Source organism: Pteronotus mesoamericanus, unplaced genomic scaffold, assembly GCF_021234165.1.
Source record: "Pteronotus mesoamericanus isolate MK-2021 breed Mesoamerican mustached bat unplaced genomic scaffold, CSHL_Meso_final contig_73, whole genome shotgun sequence".
Lineage (NCBI taxonomy): Eukaryota > Metazoa > Chordata > Mammalia > Chiroptera > Mormoopidae > Pteronotus > Pteronotus mesoamericanus.
This window is the reverse complement of record NW_026555245.1, coordinates 20,479,307-20,497,136: the sequence shown is the minus strand read 5'-3', so window position 1 is coordinate 20,497,136 and position 17,830 is coordinate 20,479,307. Positions and strand designations below refer to the sequence as shown.

Genomic DNA, 17,830 nt, shown 5'->3' with positions numbered 1-17,830 from the left:
TTACCAAAAAAAAATGTTTTAAAAAATACATCCATGTAAAAAGAATGTCTAGAATGATTCAACTATTATTATTTTTTTTTGTAAGCGAGTCATGACAGTGTTTTCTTTTCTCCTCTTTGCTTTTCACTTTTCCTTAACGACACAGAATCTTGTGGCTTTCTTTCTTTTTTTTTTTCTTTCCCTTTTGGGTATGTACCAAATTTTACTACATTTGAAGATTGTTACTAATGAAATTAAAAATCTATGACTAATTAGAATGAGTGTTTTGTTTATGGCTCTCTCATCCTGATTATTAAAAAATTGGGTCTATGTCCAATGACAGTGTATTGGGATGAAGAGGAGAAATCAAGAATGGAGAGACGCAGCCAGAGTATCTCCTTTTAAAGAGGCTTTTTGGAAGGCCAGGATTGGAATGAAGTAAACCAGTTAAACAAGCTTGTTTGTTTTTTTTTTCCCCCAGCAGCATCAACTTTTCTTGCTGGGTGATTCAAGATATTAGCTAGTCTAGAAAAAACTTACTTTGATATAAGTAATCCCGTCTACTTACCACCTTAACCCTTTAGGTAAGGAGATGATAAAATATGATTCTTAATATAACTGGGCACTTCTACAGAGAAGGAGAAAATATAAGCACATTTTGTATAAGTGGTGATTATAGATGAGTTTCTATGGTAGCATTATCGCTTTTTCACTGCAATTAGAGGAAGCTTTTTGGTATCACTAATACTAAAAAAGGAAAAAAGATCCAAGGACTTGTCTCTAAAGATGGGTCCTGATAGAAGTGTGCACATGTGTGTATTTACTGATTTCTGATGTAAGGGACATGAAAGCTAACCTGATTCATTTGTTTTTAGGGGCTCTTGGCTTTGGGCCTCAGTGCAAGTCCATTGGAAAAGGCAGCTGCAACAATCTAGTGGTCACCAGCAGCCCCATGATGGTTCAGCGACTGGGACCCATTTCACCTCCAGCAAGCCAGGTCTCTACAGCATGCAACCAGATCAGTCCTAGCTTACAGAGGGCAATGAATGCAGCCAACCTGAACATACCTCCTTCAGATACCAGGTCTCAAGTTACTTTTTTTTCCCCTTCTTATGGTATAATCACACCCCATGAGTGTTTTCGCTTCCCGTTTTGAACACAAACACACACACACACACACACACGCACATACACACGCGCGCACACACACACACACGCACTTGCTTAAGCTACTCTTTTAATTGGAGGATTTTTAGGGGAATGTGTATAAAAATTATGTGCCATATTATCATCTTAATTGGGAGGAATGTTTTAAATGATTTAATACCTGCTGTCTTCCAGTGTGAGTGATATTAATGCCCAGCGTGAGATTTTGGGGCCTTACTAAAAGGTCAGTGTGTAAATTTGTCAGTTTCTGGTGAAGCAAGTCATATGTCATGACCTAGAAAGTTGAAATGTTCCATGTGCATCTGTCTTACCTGTTCCGTTTTTTAGTGTAGATTTTGCAGTGTCTCTGGGCTGCTTTACAACTGTTTTGTCTGTCCCATATATTTCCCTATCAACCCATCTACCCAAGTACCTATTAAGTACCTTATGTGTGCATAATACAGTAGTTTAGGGAGATAGTAGAAAGATGAAGATTGAAATCATGAATTTCAAGACTTTATGATGTGTCTGGGAAGACATATTTTCATGTATGAGTTACATAACATTTCAACACAGTGCCTGATTAGGTGCCAGAATAGATAGGTCTAATAAATGCTTGCGTACCTCTCTGGGGGAGAGAATTGAATAGGAAAAGAGAAACCACTCCCTCAGACAAATATTTCTCTTAAGGTTGATATTAGAGGGGGCATAAAAACAAAATACTGTGCAATTGAAATGGATTATTTCATCTTCTAGAAGTTGCCTTCTTGAAGGAACACAGTCCAAAGTTTTTGCCCCTTAGTCCTGGCTCTGTTTTAATTGATTTGCAAAGGAATCAGTTAAAACAAGCAGTCTCTCTGGATCTCTGCTTCCTCTTCTTGGCAGTGGTGGGGCGGGGCCGGGTGGGGTTGGGGGGGCTGGAACTCTACTGAGATTTCTTGTAGTTCTGGGATCCTGTTTCTTCTTCTCCTTCCTTCTCTTCCTTATATCTCTCCTTCTCCTCCTTGTATCTCTGCACTGTCCTCCTAGCCACTTTTTGAGACTCTGAAATTATAGCTCCTAGACCATTTTTTATGCCAATTTTTTCATGATATGGAAACTTGCTTTTCACCCGAGACTTTTTTGTGATGGAAAACTGCTGCTGTCATTTCCCCATTGATGATTATGCCTTGAGGGACTCCTCAGACTTGCTGAGTGTTGCATGTAAAATTAGCTGTACTCACGGGGTAGGTGTCATTGGGAAGCCTTTGGCTTCTTGTCGGTGGCAAGTCCAGCCCGTGCCTTGAAGGCAGAGTCATAATTAATGGAGAAACTGATGGTAGGTAGGCAGGGCACAAGCTGCTCCAGCCATGTGCCTTAATGCAGTCTCTTTCATGGTTTGACCACGGAGGTTATTATCTCAGTGTTTTCTGGCACATTTGATTCCTTATCATAATTTTATATCCTTAAAAGACATCTTAAAGATGCATTGACATATGTTTTTGTCTATGTATTCTGTGAGTTCTATTGAATTTTTTTTTTTTTTTTTTTTTTTTTTTGCTTGCAGAATAGGCAAAGAAACAAGAGTTGGAAAGTAGCTTGGTGAAGTATGAAACTTAGTTTTACAACTTGGAAAGGTCACATTTATTTGTGACCCTTGGTTTGTGTGTTCCATCAGAGGAGAGAAAGGATAAGAGGCAGCAGTTCAACCTGAAGGCGTTTGCTGTCTAGAGATAAAGATGGAGAATCAGCTTTTATGTTTTATCCATGGGGGGTGGGCGTTAGTGAAGGGGAGAAGGGGCATGAACTGTGCAGTCTGAATGGTGGCCACCCTATAGAAAGCTGTGAATTTTACTTTTTCCCTGATTATCTATGTAATTTTTACTCATTGTAGAAAATGTGGAAAATATGGAAAAGCACAAGTCAGTAAATAATAGTCATCTTGAATCTATCTACCCATTAGCAACCATGGGTGGCGTTTTGATATATATCCTTCTAGTTTTGGAAACATATGTTATAAGCATAGATTTTCCTTTATACTAAATTGATCTAATAACTAACATAGTATTATACTTACTTTGTTCAGTTAATATAAGTACTTTTGTAATGAAAGTATTCAGCATCATACAATAGCCTCTTCCTACTCAAGGTTCCATTTTATTAAAAAAGCATATAAATAAAACTATACATTTTATCAGTCTTTTATTAGTGGGCATTTAATTTTATTTTAATGTTATAAGTAATACTTCATTTAATCAATCCTGTAAATACTTTGTTTCATATCTCTGGTTATTAGACTACCTTATTAGAAGTAAAATTTGCTGGAAGTGTACAGTTTTGAGGCTTTGATAATTATTCTTAAAACAACACTGCAGAAAAGACTTAACCCATTTATAAACTCACGAGTAGTCTGAGAGTTCCTGTTCTCTTATCAAGTATAAGAAATTATTATTATTTTTATTATTTTTGCCACTATGATATGAAAAAATGATATTTTTAAAAATTTGTATGTCTTAATTATTGATAACATAGAGTAGTTTTTGTAGATTTACTGACTGTATTTCTTTTTTTGACCTTCTTTGAGTTTTTTTTTTTCTAGAGTGCTTATCTTGGAAAAGTACTCTCCCTTAGCTTTGTTGGGTTATGTTTAACCCAATGATGAGAATCATGCCCTAATACTATATATTTGCCTCTATTAATTTCCCAACCATTTCTGAATAACACTACTTATTGAGGAGTACAAATTATACTTTACCCTCCTGAAGAGCCAGAAGCCATTCTTGATTTAGGCATTGCAAAAACTCTGTAATACAAACACTGTTGCACATATTTTCCCTGAAGTGATAAGACTGATGTGCTGACATAACCTCATACAGTCACTTCATATACAAGTCTGGCAAAAGTTGGGCAGTAGAAGAGATTGGATGCTACTTGCATGGATTTTGTATATGTTTAGTTTTTGTAGTGCTTTCATATCTATTGTGATTTTTACATTTTATGATTGAATATTTATAAACTACCCCTGTTTTATAGATGATGGACCGAAGACACAAAGCCTCAGGGCTTTGCCTAGCGTTGCTTAGCTTGTCAGTTACAAATTTCAACCATCAATCTAATATCATTCCAGATCCAAAAAGGCACCACACTCTTCTCTTTTAAACCAGAAATTATTGAGGTGATTTCTAGGGATGGAATTTCCTAGGTTTTCCTTTTGGGTTAGGCTGTGTCCACAAAGCTCAGAGGAAGCCAAGGTGGCTGAGAATGGAGTTGGGGTTCTCTGTAAGTTCTGACATTTTATAAAGCCATCCTGTGTTTAGATCCAGTGTTAATTCTTCAGGGGATTTGTCCAGGCACATAGACAAGAATTTCCATATAGAGTAGGATATGTATATATATTTATATTATATATAAAATTATATAAAATAATATATAAAATTCTATATGAAGATATATATTTGTTTCTCTCCTCTTCTCTCTCTCCACACACACACACAAACACACATGAGTTTGAGGAATTACACATGATATGTAAGTTAGTATTTCCTTTGGGCTTGGCCTTGAACCAAGCAATTCACCTTGGCCATCAGTCCTTTTATGTCCCCATGTCCCCATGAGCGTTACTGAACTCTCGCTTTTCTAGCCACCCTAACCTGTTTCACTGGTATTTTCTGAGTCTTTCATATTGGTTTTACTTTGTTTGAGCTATGTAACATATAGCTCCATATAGCTCCAAATCAACTAGTTACCAGAAATAATATCCTGAGGATCAGATAAATATATGGAAATGGAGATTACTCTAAATAAGAGAGAAATAGATAGAGCCACAGCTCTTTGTTTCCTATAGGCCTGGTGTGCATAGCAGCAGGGGTTATAGGAGAGAGTTCTTCGGAAGCTTTCACAGTTACTCAACATATTGTTGCAGAAGGAGAACAGAAAAAGTGGCTTCCAATTGTGACATTAAGCCTGATATACCAGGTCCTTTAATCAAGCAGAGCCTTATGGACCACATGTGGGATATGGTAACAGGGAGTGTATGTGATCCAGTTAGGTGACTGCCTATCAAATGCTGCTTCATTTGTACTTCTAGAAGAAATTTGGTCCTTAAGTAGAAGTTATTTTAAAAGTCAAGTTTATTTACCTCACAGGCTGTATCAAATGAAATAATAAATGTATAGGGGAAAAGCTTAGCAAGCTATAAAGATGTTAGTTATCATTATATTGATTATTTATTCACTCTCTTAATTAACAATTTTTAAAAAACTTATTATGTATCTAACACTCTGGTGGGTACTGGGGGAGATAAAAATGATCCCTTCTTTGGAAAGACTTTAAATTTTATTGAAGAAAGTAATTTTATTGAGGAAGTTAGCTCTGTTTAGTACGGTACAGACAATATATAACTTCTTTGGAAAGAGGGCTCTTACTGAGAACTACTGAATTTGGGGGAGGTTTCGTGGACTAGAACTTTGAGAGAGAAAAGATCTGGGCAATTGCACAGGAGGGAAGAGGGCCACTAGGCCAAGGCCATTTTTTTTGGAAGTTTTGTTCTTATTTCGTGTTTGAGATAGAAAAGAGAGTTCTCTGTGTATATTATTGCCTTAGTGAGTAGAATATAGACTTTGCTCTTTGAAAAATATATGATAACTGTCTTAGAAAACTAATGTTTGAGGAGTTAACATGCCCACATGGGGTTATGCTTAGATTTAAATGGAGCTATAATTAGGCATAATTTGAGAAAAGTATGAAACACCTCTGGACAATGGAACAAATAAACATGTCTCAATATAGGCTGCCCTCAAACCAAATAACATAATTACATATACAAAGGACATACAGGTAGATAAAATACTTTCTGCCTGCTATTCACTGCTTAAAAATCTGAAATGCTCCAGCATGACAGCGGCCAGGCAAATGCACCATTTGAAAATGCTCTATAAACTTTCTCAACCTCAGGGTGTAAAGCAAAGTCAGTTGTCTTTGCCTCATATACACCATAACTACTGATTTGGCTTGGGTCAAGTAATTCCTGGATCTCCCTGGGGAAGAGACCAAAAGGTTCTTGACATTCAATCACCAGGAACCTTCAGCTGAGCTCTGCAGAGAGAGCTGCATGCTGCGGGTGTGCTGGGAAAATAATTGAAGTGTCCGTGGGGAATTAAAAAGCAGATGGTTCAGAAACCAGTTGGGGCTTGCAGGAGGACTTCAGCCCGAATATAAGAATTTAGACCAAGAAAAAAAAACCTGTGTCAAGGGCAACTGGACGTAAATTCCTGCTGTGTTTGTCATTGGTAAACATTACTTCACCTGATGGAAACATCATATCCAAAATGGTGTTATCTATCATGTTATACTGTGCATTTTGGAGTTGAGATATTTTCTGGCTAATGCTTGTACAAAACAGTGTTCCTGGCTTCCGTTTTGTAAAAAGGAGCAAAGAGAACAGATGGGGTGAAAATGCTTCTCTTTTCCCCTCAGTTCCTTTACAACAGGTGCTGTTCAACAGCTGGAAGTAGTATATGGGTTCGTTCTGGGAAGACAGACATTTATATAATATTTTGATTTGATTAACTTTTGTAAGAAAAAAGATTTCTGCAAAAAGCCAATACAGGTACACATAAACAAACCAGGTTTTTCTGATGTACCCCTTGTCTGAGTTGAGAAATACAGTGAGTTATGTTTAGCCTTTGCGACACATTTTTCATCCAAGGGACAAAGCTTTTCTCTTCACTGATTTTTAAGGCAACAATGTCATAGTAAAGCAAAATGAATTTTAAAGTGGCCAGTGTATGTTACAAACCATTTTGATATGCAGGTAAATATTGTGACATGAGGCATGTTTTGAAAAAGGGTAAGAAGAACAAGAAAGGAATTGCTGCAAAGTGAATAAATTATTATTAGGTATCCTGGATGACCCTTTCACTTTAAGAGTTTACTTTTTTTCAAATCAAGCATGGGTTTATGTTTTACCTCGCCAAATTGATTTTACTCAAAGGCTGGGACTCTCTTTAGACTTATGTCCCATACAATGGCCATTTGTAGTGTGTTGCACACAGTAGGTGCTTAATAAATACTTGCTTATTTGGTTTGCCATGCCAAGCATCAATAATTATTCTCAGGTCTCTAATTTTTCCCCTACATTAAAAAAAGTTTAAAAATAAAGCAAGGAGTATTTATTGTCATTAAAGTATTAAGATTTATAACAATAGATCTTTTGTTTTATTAATCCAGTGGGTATTAGCCTTTATTGTTCTTGGTAAAATGTTATTTACCTGGAACTAAAAGCCTTGGTGTTATCTTAGCCAAAGAATGTGTGTTTAGCCGACAATGTAATTAGGGGAAATACTTAAGGGATTGTCAATGCAATGTTCTTTTAGCTCCTAAGCAATCTATATCCTGCTAAAATGTTTGTCTTTTCTTTTTTTTCTCCTTTCTGGCTGCTGTTCCAGGTCCCTTATTTCACGTGAGTCTTTGGCGTCCACGACTTTGAGTCTGACGGAAAGTCAGTCGTCTTTGAGTGTGAAACAAGAGTGGTCTCACGGCTACAGGGCTCTCCCTTCACTCTCGTCCAACCACAGCTCTCAGAATGGCATCGATCTAGGGGATCTCCTTAGTCTTCCTCCGGGGACAGCCATGTCCAACAACAGTGTCTCTAACTCATTGCCATCCTACCTTTTTGGCATGGAAAATAGCCACTCTCCTTACTCTAGTCCCCGGCACTCTTCAGCCAGGTCTCACTCAGCCCGCTCCAAGAAGAGAGCACTTTCCTTGTCCCCACTGTCGGATGGCATTGGGATAGACTTCAATACCATCATTCGCACCTCTCCCACGTCCTTGGTCGCCTACATCAACGGGTCGAGGGCTTCCCCGGCCAACATGTCCCCACAGCCCGAGGTCTATGGGCATTTCCTGGGAGTGCGAGGTAGCTGCATCCCCCAGCCGTGTTCAGTGCCTAGTGGCCAGAAGGGTGTCCGGGTGTCCAGCGGTGGCCTGGCACTCCCTGCCTACGGGGAGGACGGCACGCTGGAGTACGAGCGCATGCACCAGCTGGAGCACGGGGGCCTCCAGCCCGGCGTGGTCAACAACATGGTGGTGCAGCACGGCCTGCCAGACTCCGATGGCCAGCCGGCCGGCCTGCTGAAGACGGAGCGCGTGGATGATTTCCCCACTGCGGCTCTAGATCTGCCGTCCGCGCCTCCTCTGCCTCCTCTGCCACCACTGCCCCAAGGTCCCCCACCCCCCTACCACGCCCATCCGCACCTGCACCACCAAGAGCTAGTCCCCCACGCCCAGACGCTGGCCCTGTCCCAGACCACCTTGGAGGAGGATGGGGAGATGGACGACCTCGGGGGCAAGCACTGCTGTCGCTGGATCGACTGCAGCGCCTTGTATGACCAGCAGGAGGAACTTGTGCGGCACATCGAGAAGGTACACATAGACCAGCGCAAAGGGGAAGACTTCACTTGCTTCTGGGCGGGGTGTCCTCGAAGGTACAAGCCATTCAATGCCCGCTATAAACTGCTGATCCACATGAGAGTCCACTCCGGAGAGAAGCCTAACAAGTGTACGGTGAGTTTTCCAAAGCCCATGGGAATCCATTGAAAGTACATGTGATTTTTCCAAGGTTGGCCCACAAGTCAGGGGACATTTTCTCCTTTTATGGAATTTGGATGACATGAGGGGGCCTAGGATTTGACTCTTCAGTCTGAGGAAGGGGAAAGTTTCTTTAATTATTAGCTGCTGGGTATCCCTTCACATGGCGATTCTCTTCTGCAAATGGAAATGATCCACCATGTCAGGGGAGGTTGATCTGCCACAGTGTCCAAAATCTTGGAATATAGATGCCTGCCAGGCACCAACTTGAAGTTGCTGAAATGTGCAGGGCAGAGGAACACACACTGTGCCACAGCAAGCTTTACATCTTCTCCAAAACAAATATTCAGTGATTTTTCTTTCTCTCTAATAACCAGGGTGGTATTGGGGTTGGGGCGAGGGGTGGTTCTGATGTTTGGAAAGGAACTCACACTTAGCAACTTGGCCAGTAAAAATGTGTTGCATGTACCCTCTCACCTGCCTGCACACTGCACACTCCAGGGTTGTGAGACTAGTTAATGATTTATAGTCAGCATAAAACACCCAAGGGATAACACAGGGGCAGAATCTCACCGGATATCACTGAATTTTAAGATGACAGAATTGTGTCAAAAGGTATAAGAGAACGAACTAAGAGAGGACTGTCCTTTGGTGTTGGAGGAAGTGGGCATGGTGTCCATTTTTCCTCTGCCTTTCCCCTCACAACATCAATCCTGGAACTATCTCTGTTTCTTGGCAAAATTGACTCTTTAATAATATGATTCTTAAATTATTTCACAATCTTTTCACACCTAACAGAAACTCTCAGTGTTTATAAGCAGGACATCACCCTTGGGATCACAGGGTAGCGTTGCACAATCTTAGACTGTTCATGTAACTCGTGGGGAGAAAATGAGCATGCATTTTATAATATATTAATGTAGATGGGCAGGATTATTTCTTTTAGAGTTAAAATCTGAGAACTGTAGGTACTCCCTAGATCTTGAATACGCTACAGGTCACTAAATGTGTAAAATATGTAAATCATTTTAAGAAGGAATTTTTTTAGACTGGGGTCCCCAAGACAGAATTTCTTCTTTTTATAGTATATCTTGATGATAAAGACCTGGAACATGTTTAAGTTTGATTATAGATTGACCAAGTTGTCTGATTCATGTAAAAGCAAACCAGATACATGATATCTGTAATGCAAGTATTAGAAGCACTTTGCGCCATCCACTAAGTATTTTTGAAAGAGTTTTAAGAATTTCTAGCTGAATGAAATCGCATTTCTTGTCGTTACATTATGCCCCATGTTGTGATTTTTCTGAAGGAAAACCTGAAGCTGATACATTGTGAGAATGCCAGGTTATATGAGTGAAAAGAATAATTACATTCCAGGCAGCAAAACCTTTTTCTGTCAGTAGGGTTCTGCGTTAAAAATGCCAGAAAGAGACAAGCAATTGAAGGCAATTCCATTTACTCTGTTTGGAACACATAGGCCTATTGCAGGCAGGAAAGACATTCAGTCTCTGAGCAAAAACAGTCCAACCTTTTAGTTATGACTAATCCTGGCTGAAAATAGTTTGGTGGATTTGGCTTTACTGAAAAAAAAAAAAAGACTTAAATTACCTGAAAAAAATATTGCAAAATTAATTTTTTGTGCAATAGGATTTCCCCATTTGCTTTCTGTTCTTAGAGTTTGCAAAGGCATATAATAAGTTGACTTTTGCTAAAGTGCATGACTATTAAAAATAGGAATACTTAGTGAAAGAATAAAAAGAGAGGTGAATGTTTGCAGGCCTATACAAAGTTTTTCATTGTATTGTTTAGGATAGGTATAAGAGATGATTTCTCTCTCCCTTAGTCTGCTCACTCCCCACTTCTAAATGGAATCTTTGCAAAATTCAGATTGTTAGATTTCATTCCATATCAAATTTAGAACCACAAAACATTCACTTACACATGTTTTGGTGCAAATGTATTTATACAAAACAGGGTTTCTTAGGAGCTGACTAATTCTGCAGTTCTAGTCTTAGGACTATGTATTTTTTAGCAGGAAGACAGCCATTTTCATATTAACACATACATATCATATCATAAACGTTATATATGAAAATTGTTATGTTGCTACATGTCATTTGCTTAATTTGTAGGGCTATAGCTAACTGGTAACAAATAATTTTACTGTGAAAGTTTAATAGTCTTCTCCAGTTGTAGTCTATTGATGGAAGACAGTGTGTGTAATATAAATGCACATCTGAAAAAGATGCATTTTTCTGCCTTTTGTAAAACCAATCTCTACACTCTTGGATTCCAGACACAAAGAGCTGTTAAAACTGAAATGTTTCATCTCCTACTGCTTTGAAATCTGATGGTAGTTGATTTAAAGCTCAAGATCCTTGCCAAGTAAAATGACCACATTCCTCTTTTGGAGACATGAAGTGATCTTTGGGTTTTTGCGGCTGTGTCACATGCTGCAAACACTTGGATCACTTTGAATTATAAGAACCAGTCCAGTTTTGTTTTACGTATGTTGAACTGCTATTAATTTTCTGTGGGCCATAGTTAGAATCCGTCATCATTTTCACTCACTTAGCTTATTGACCCAAGAAAGATGTGATGACCCAATTGTGTTTGGTGACCATGGCTACAAACAGCACAATGAGCTTCTGGGAGTTGTGGTAGAAGAAGGGTGTGTGAAAGGGCTTCTCAGTGACAGCCTGCTTACAGTAAGAAGCTACCACTAGGGCCCTCCTTTGATGCCAAATTCTATTTCATGCATGGGAGAGTGCGTCCTCAGAATCTGACTGTAACTTCTCAGCCTTACCCTGAGATCTGGGGTTCAGATCACTTAAGATTCTAGGTGTCAGAACTGGGGTAGAATTGTTAATGTATTACTTGTTTAACTTACTGGAAGAAGAGAATTGTTTCTTCCCTCTTTCCTGATCAAACAATTCCACCCTTCTCTAGGTCTTTTATTGCTTCTGTGGAAAGCCAAGCCAGGTGCCCTCTTTGCAGGCCTTGCCTTGATTACAGAGATATTCCTAGCCAATGGCAAAGGCCTTGAGAAATAAAGTCCTCATTAGGCAGACAGGTAGACCTCAAATCGGAAACTAAGATGTGGCAATATTATATTAAAAATATCTGAGTCCATTCACTGCTGTCTGCTAATAACTAAAGTAATTTCTAGTTGCAAAATCAAACCCCAACATTGATGAGTCTTTGGAATTAATAAAACTTTTGAGCATTTATGGGTATAATTGTGCTGAATTCTTTGACATTTTTCTGAGATGATGAGGTTTCAAATTTCCAAACCAGAACAAGTCTTGGAGTCTCTGAATTTTTTTCCTCAGCTCCTGTTTCACGTTCCTAAAAGTGTAAACCAAGACTATAGATGTACACTAACCATGCCTAACAGTATCCATAGTAATGGTTCCAACGGAGTGTATACTGATGAATGTTTTTACCATAGGCCTTTTTGTTATTAAGGTGAAGAGTTTGCAATGCCAGGGTAGTGTTCCCAGGAAGGTATGCTCTGAATGAGCTGAAGCTTGTTCAGTCTGCCAGTGTGTCTCATGAGAAAGCCTATCTGATCGGAGCAGAGTAAGCAGAGGCACAGGATCCTGTTGCCAGGATCAGAAACACTGATGGCTTCCTTCGTGCGCAATAGAAAGCAGTTGTGCTGGGAGGTTTGGGAGTGTTAATAAGGGAATTAGGGGGAATGTGGGTCGCCACTTAAATTTTGCTTATTTTTCCTGGATGAGTTTTATCCAATAGCAAAAAGGAATTTTGCAAAACTTTTACCCACCCACAGATTTTCACGAAAATGTCACTGACCAAAGACAGCTTTGAATTTTGTATGAATTGACTCATTTCTCCACAGGCATTTTGCCTGGCAAAATCTCGAGTATTTGCTTTGGCTTGAATACTGGGCAGTTTGCTTTTTAAGTAACATTGGATTATGAGTACAAGAAAATAAATACAGAGCTAGGGCCATGTCCCCATTCCTCTTTAATGGCCTGATTTATGGGTTCATGGTCCAGCATTAGCCATGAAAGACATTTCTTGAGAAAAAGTAAATTCAATATAAACTGTGGAAGAAGGCTTTTTTCCACATCCTTTCTTTTATTTGATAAGACTTGGCATTGATGTGGTGACCACAATAATATGACCAGAAGAGACCTTAGGGAAATAGCATCTAAGCATAACTATTAGTTACCACTCCACAAGATTCATTTTGGCACAGTTAGTAAGTATTTTCAAGTATTAATGAGGGTATGGAGAATGGGGAATGCTTTAATATTGCTGGCAAGAGTATAGTGGTATAACCACTTCGGAAAAAGATTAGGGAATATCTAGTAAAGATGAGCATATCCAACAAAACCATGTCTAAATGCCTACCCTTCCTAGAGAAGCTCTTGCATATGGTAGTAGAGAGACACACAAAAAGGTATTTATTGAACCTGTGCTTTTAAAAACTGTAAATAACCTAAGTGTCCACAGGTAAGGTAAATCAATAAACTGTGGTTTATTCCTAATGAAATAATATAAGGGAGTTAAAAATTAACAAACTAAATATAAATCCCTACATAGACAGCTGGAGAGAAAGTAATGTGGGTAAATCTCAAAAAACAATGTTGAGTGAAAAATTAAATGCAAAAGGATGTACACACTGTAATATAATTTATGTACCTCTAAACACACGCTAAGCAGTTGTAGGTACGTAGTTATTGCTTAAACAATAAAATTGTGTGGTCAGGATAATCAGTAACCTTAGGATAATGGGTACTTCTAGAGCAGCAAGTTTCAACTGGTGTGCTGCAAGAATTTTAATTTAATTTAATTTTTTTTATTTTTATTGACTTTATTGGGGTGACATTGGTTAATAAAATCACGTTTCAGGTATACAATTATATAATGCATCATAAATGATGACGGAAGACTTTTTTTTTCAAATTAAAATTGCCACAGGGGAGGCCTGGGCATCATATTTTTTTAAAAAAGATTTTGTTTATTTATTTTTAGAGAGAGGGGAAGGGAAGGAGGAAGAGGAGAGACACATCAATGTGTGGTTGCCTCCCTTGTGCCCTGCCCCCTACTGGGAACGTGGTCCTCAATCCAGACATGTGCCCTGACTAGGAATTGAACCAGTGACTCTTTGGTTCACAGGCCGACACTCAATCCACTGAGCCACACCAGCCAGGATGATAATGAATGAATTTTAAAAACATGCAATTCCTGACTATTTAGTCAAGGGCACTGACCTATTTCCATTAGATTGTCAGATAAAGCAATGGCAACAGCTAACATGATAGCCATCCAGTGTGAATGAATCAGAAGTATAAGGGGGGGGAGATTCGGAACACCTGGAATTTATTTATAAAAAATTGTGTAATTCTTACTTTTACATGTTTAAACCTCAGACACCTTCAAAGTACTCTTTATTTGATGCAATGCACCTATCAAGATGTTTTTTCAACTGCTAAAAACCATTTTTGAACTTGTCAATTTTGATGCCTTTTAGTGTTTCTGCCATTTTTTGTTTCAACTTTTCCACATTGATAAAACATATATCCCTTTGAGGATTTTTTTTTTCATCTCGGGAAACAAAAAAATAGTCATTCAGAGCAAGATTGGGTCAATAGGGAGGGTGGGTCAGGGGGTCATGCTGTTTTAGATCAGAAGCTGCTGAACGCTCATTGCAATGTGGGCAGGTGAGCTATCACCCATCATGAAATGGGCAAATGTGTTGAAAGAGTCTTCGAAAAAATTCACTGAAGCCAAATACAACTTCTCACAACAACGCCAGCTGGTGCACTGATACAGATGGGTTCCCAGAACAGTCACCTCATGGGGAAAGCCTGTGCTACAAGGGGCCTTTTCTCCAGAAGGTAATTCTGGGTTTTTTTAAGTCTCCCTGCCTTATACCTATTTTTTTTGTAAGAATGGCAAAAAAATGTAATATATTTTTTGGTGTGCCACAGAGTTTAGTAATTAGTTTATGTGTACTATGAGATGAAAAAGGGTAAAAATCATTGTTCTAGAGAGTGAAGAAATAGGAAGAAATGGAATATGGGGACTTTGCTTTATCTATTTTTTCCCAAAAAGTGAGAGAACTGAAACAAATACAGCAAACTATTATTTCATTTTAGCTTGATGGTGTAACATAGTTGTCACATGTAATTTATAATGTTTTCTAGGCTTTGCATCTAGTGTTGAAATATTTCATAACTATAAGCATATTTTATTTTTGTTTTAGCATACAAGAAACGTCAATAAGTATAACACTCTAACTCCCTTCCACGTATTCCAGTTTCTCAGTAGAGGGAAACAAAACCTGGACAAATTAAGTGATTTTTCTTTTTCTTTAATATTTGATATATTTTTATTACATTTTTTTGGGGTGACAGTGGTTAATAAAATTATACAGGCTTCAGGTCTACAATTCTACAATATTTCACCTGTAATTGTATTGTGTGTTTACCACCACAAATCAAGTTTCCTTCTACCACCATTTGCCCCTCCTTCACCCTCTTCTACCTGTGTTTGTGTCTAAGAGTCTTGTTTTCCTCTGCCTAATCCGTTCGCCCTTCTCACTCAGCCCCCAACCCTTTTTTCTCTCACAGCTGTCAGTCTGTTTTCTGTATCCACTGTTTATTTTGTTCATTAGATTCCACTTATAAGTGAGATTATATGGTACTTGTATTTCTCTGACTAGCTTATTTTGTTTGACATAATACTCTCCAAGTCCATTTATGCTTTCACAAAAGGTAAGATATTCTTCTTTTATATGGCTGAGTAGCATTCCATACCACAGTGTTTTTTGGTTTTATTTTATTCACTCATCTACTGATGGGCACTTGGGCTGCTTCCAAATCTTGACTATTATAGGTAATACTGCAGTTAACATACCGGTACATATATTATTGCAAATCAGTGTTTCAGACTTCTTTGGGTATGTTCCCAGAAGTGGAATGAATTGGTAGGTCAAAGGAAGTTCCATTTAAAAAAATTTTTTTATTCATGTAAAATTTTAATAAACTGAGAGTCACACTGAAATACCTTGTTTATAAGAGACACTGGAGAAGGAATACAACAAATACATATTAAAAGCATGAGGAAGAAGAGAATTTATAAAAATGTAGCAGCATTCAAGTATATAAGCAAGTAGTAATAGACATGTAAATTAACATAAAGTAGTAAAGCCACAATATAAGTAAGAATTAAGATTTAGGTATATTCAGGTTTATGGGAGAAATTATAATTGAAGACATTTTTTTCTATTTGAATTTGTGTTATGGTGTGATTGAACATTAGATAGCTTTGTGTGAAAAACTTTTTGAGGAAACTCCACACTGCTTTCCACAGTGGCTGCCCCAATCTGCATTCCCACCAACAGTGCACTGAGTGTTCCCTTCACATCCTAGCCAACACTCGTTTGTTGATTTATTGATTATAGCCATCCTCGCAGGTGTCAGATGATATCTCATTGTGGTTTTAATTTGCATTTATTTCTCTGATGATTAGTGACATTAAGCACCCTTTCATTGTTGATTGGCCATCTCTATGTCCACTTTGGAGAAGAGTCTGCTCAGGTCCTTTGCTCATTTCTTCATTGCAGTGGGTGGGGGGGTGGGGTGTGTGTGTGTGTGTGTGTGTGTGTGTGTGTGTGTGTGTGTGTGTGTGTTGAGTTTTATAAGTTCCTTATAAATTTTGGATATTAAACCCTTATCAAAGAATATGTTCTCCCATTCAGTGGGTTGTATTTTCATTTTGTTGATGGTTTCCTTTGCCATGCAAAACGTTTTTAGTTTTATGTAGTTCCATTTGTATATTTTTATCTTTTGTTTCCCTTGACTGAGGAGGTGTATTAGAAAAAAAAATATTGCTACAAGATCCGAGATTTTACTGCCTGTTTCCTTCTAGGAATTTTATGGTTTCAAGTCTAATGTAAGTCTTTAATCCATTTTGAGTTTATTCTTGTGTTTGGTGTAAGAAGGTGGTATAGTTTCATTTCTTTTGCATGTTATCTGTCCAATTTTCCTACCACCATATATTGAATAGGCTATTTTACCCTATCGTATATTTTTGCCCCCTTTATGATTCTCTATATACAGTATCATATCATCCACAAATAATAACACTTTTACTTCTTCCATTCAAATTTAAATGCCTTTTTAATCTTCTTGTCTGACTGCTATGGCTAGGACTTCTAGTACTATGTTGAGTAAGAATGGTGAAAGTACGCATCCTGTCTTGTTCCTGAAGTTAATGGAAATACTTGTAGTTTTGCTCATTGAGTATGATGTTGGCTGTGCACTTGTCATATATGTGCACTTGTCATTTATTTTGTTGAGGTATGATCCCTCTATTCTCACTTTACTGAAAGGTTTTTTTGTATTTTTTCTCAAATCATAAATGGGTCCTGGATTTTATCAAATGCTTTTTTTTTTTGCATCTATTGGTATGATCAGGTATCAACCTTGCATCCCTGTAATAAATCCCAGTTGATCATGATGTATGACCTTTTTAATGTATTGCTGGATCCATTTTGCTAATATTTTGTTGAGGGGGGATTTTAGCATTTATGTTCATCAGGGATATTGGCCTATAATTTTCTTTCTTTGTAATGTCTTTATCTGGTTTTGGAATTAGGATAATGCTGGCCATGGGAAAAGAGGGAATCCTCTTGAATTTTTTTTTGGAAAAATTTGAGGATAGGTATTAGTTCTTTGAAGGTTTGGTAAAATACACCTCTGAAACCATTTGGTCCAGGATTTTTGTTTGTTGGGAAGTTTAAATTACTGCTCCAATTTCACTAATTGTAACCTGTTTATTTTCTGGTTCTTCCTATTTCAGTTTTGGAATATATCATGTTTCTAGGAATTTATCCATTTTTTCTAGATTGTCCAATTTGTTGGTATATAGTTGGTATTCTCCTCCTTTATGTCCATATCAAGATTTCCTTTATATATTTAGATCTTCCTATGTACATGGATAAATGTTTACAAAGGTTATATCGTCCTGTTGGATTGCTCCATTTATCATGTAGCGTCCTTCTTAGTCTCTGACTATGGCCTTTGTTTTAAAGTCTATTTTGTCAGATACAAGTATTGCTACACTAGCTTCTTAAAAACTTCCACTTGTGTGAAAT

At 38.0% G+C, this 17,830-nt stretch overlaps 1 protein-coding gene across 1 annotated transcript in view; it reads left to right on the top strand.

Moving 5' to 3' along the window:
• Window positions 1–17,830, top strand: part of GLIS3 (GLIS family zinc finger 3) — a 440,244-nt gene that overhangs the window by 131,128 nt on the left and 291,286 nt on the right. Inside the window, exons 2-3 of the mRNA XM_054583075.1 lie at window positions 855–1,062; window positions 7,551–8,670. Of these exons, the coding sequence (XP_054439050.1) occupies window positions 855–1,062; window positions 7,551–8,670 (1,328 nt within the window). The remainder of the gene's footprint in view (window positions 1–854; window positions 1,063–7,550; window positions 8,671–17,830) is intronic.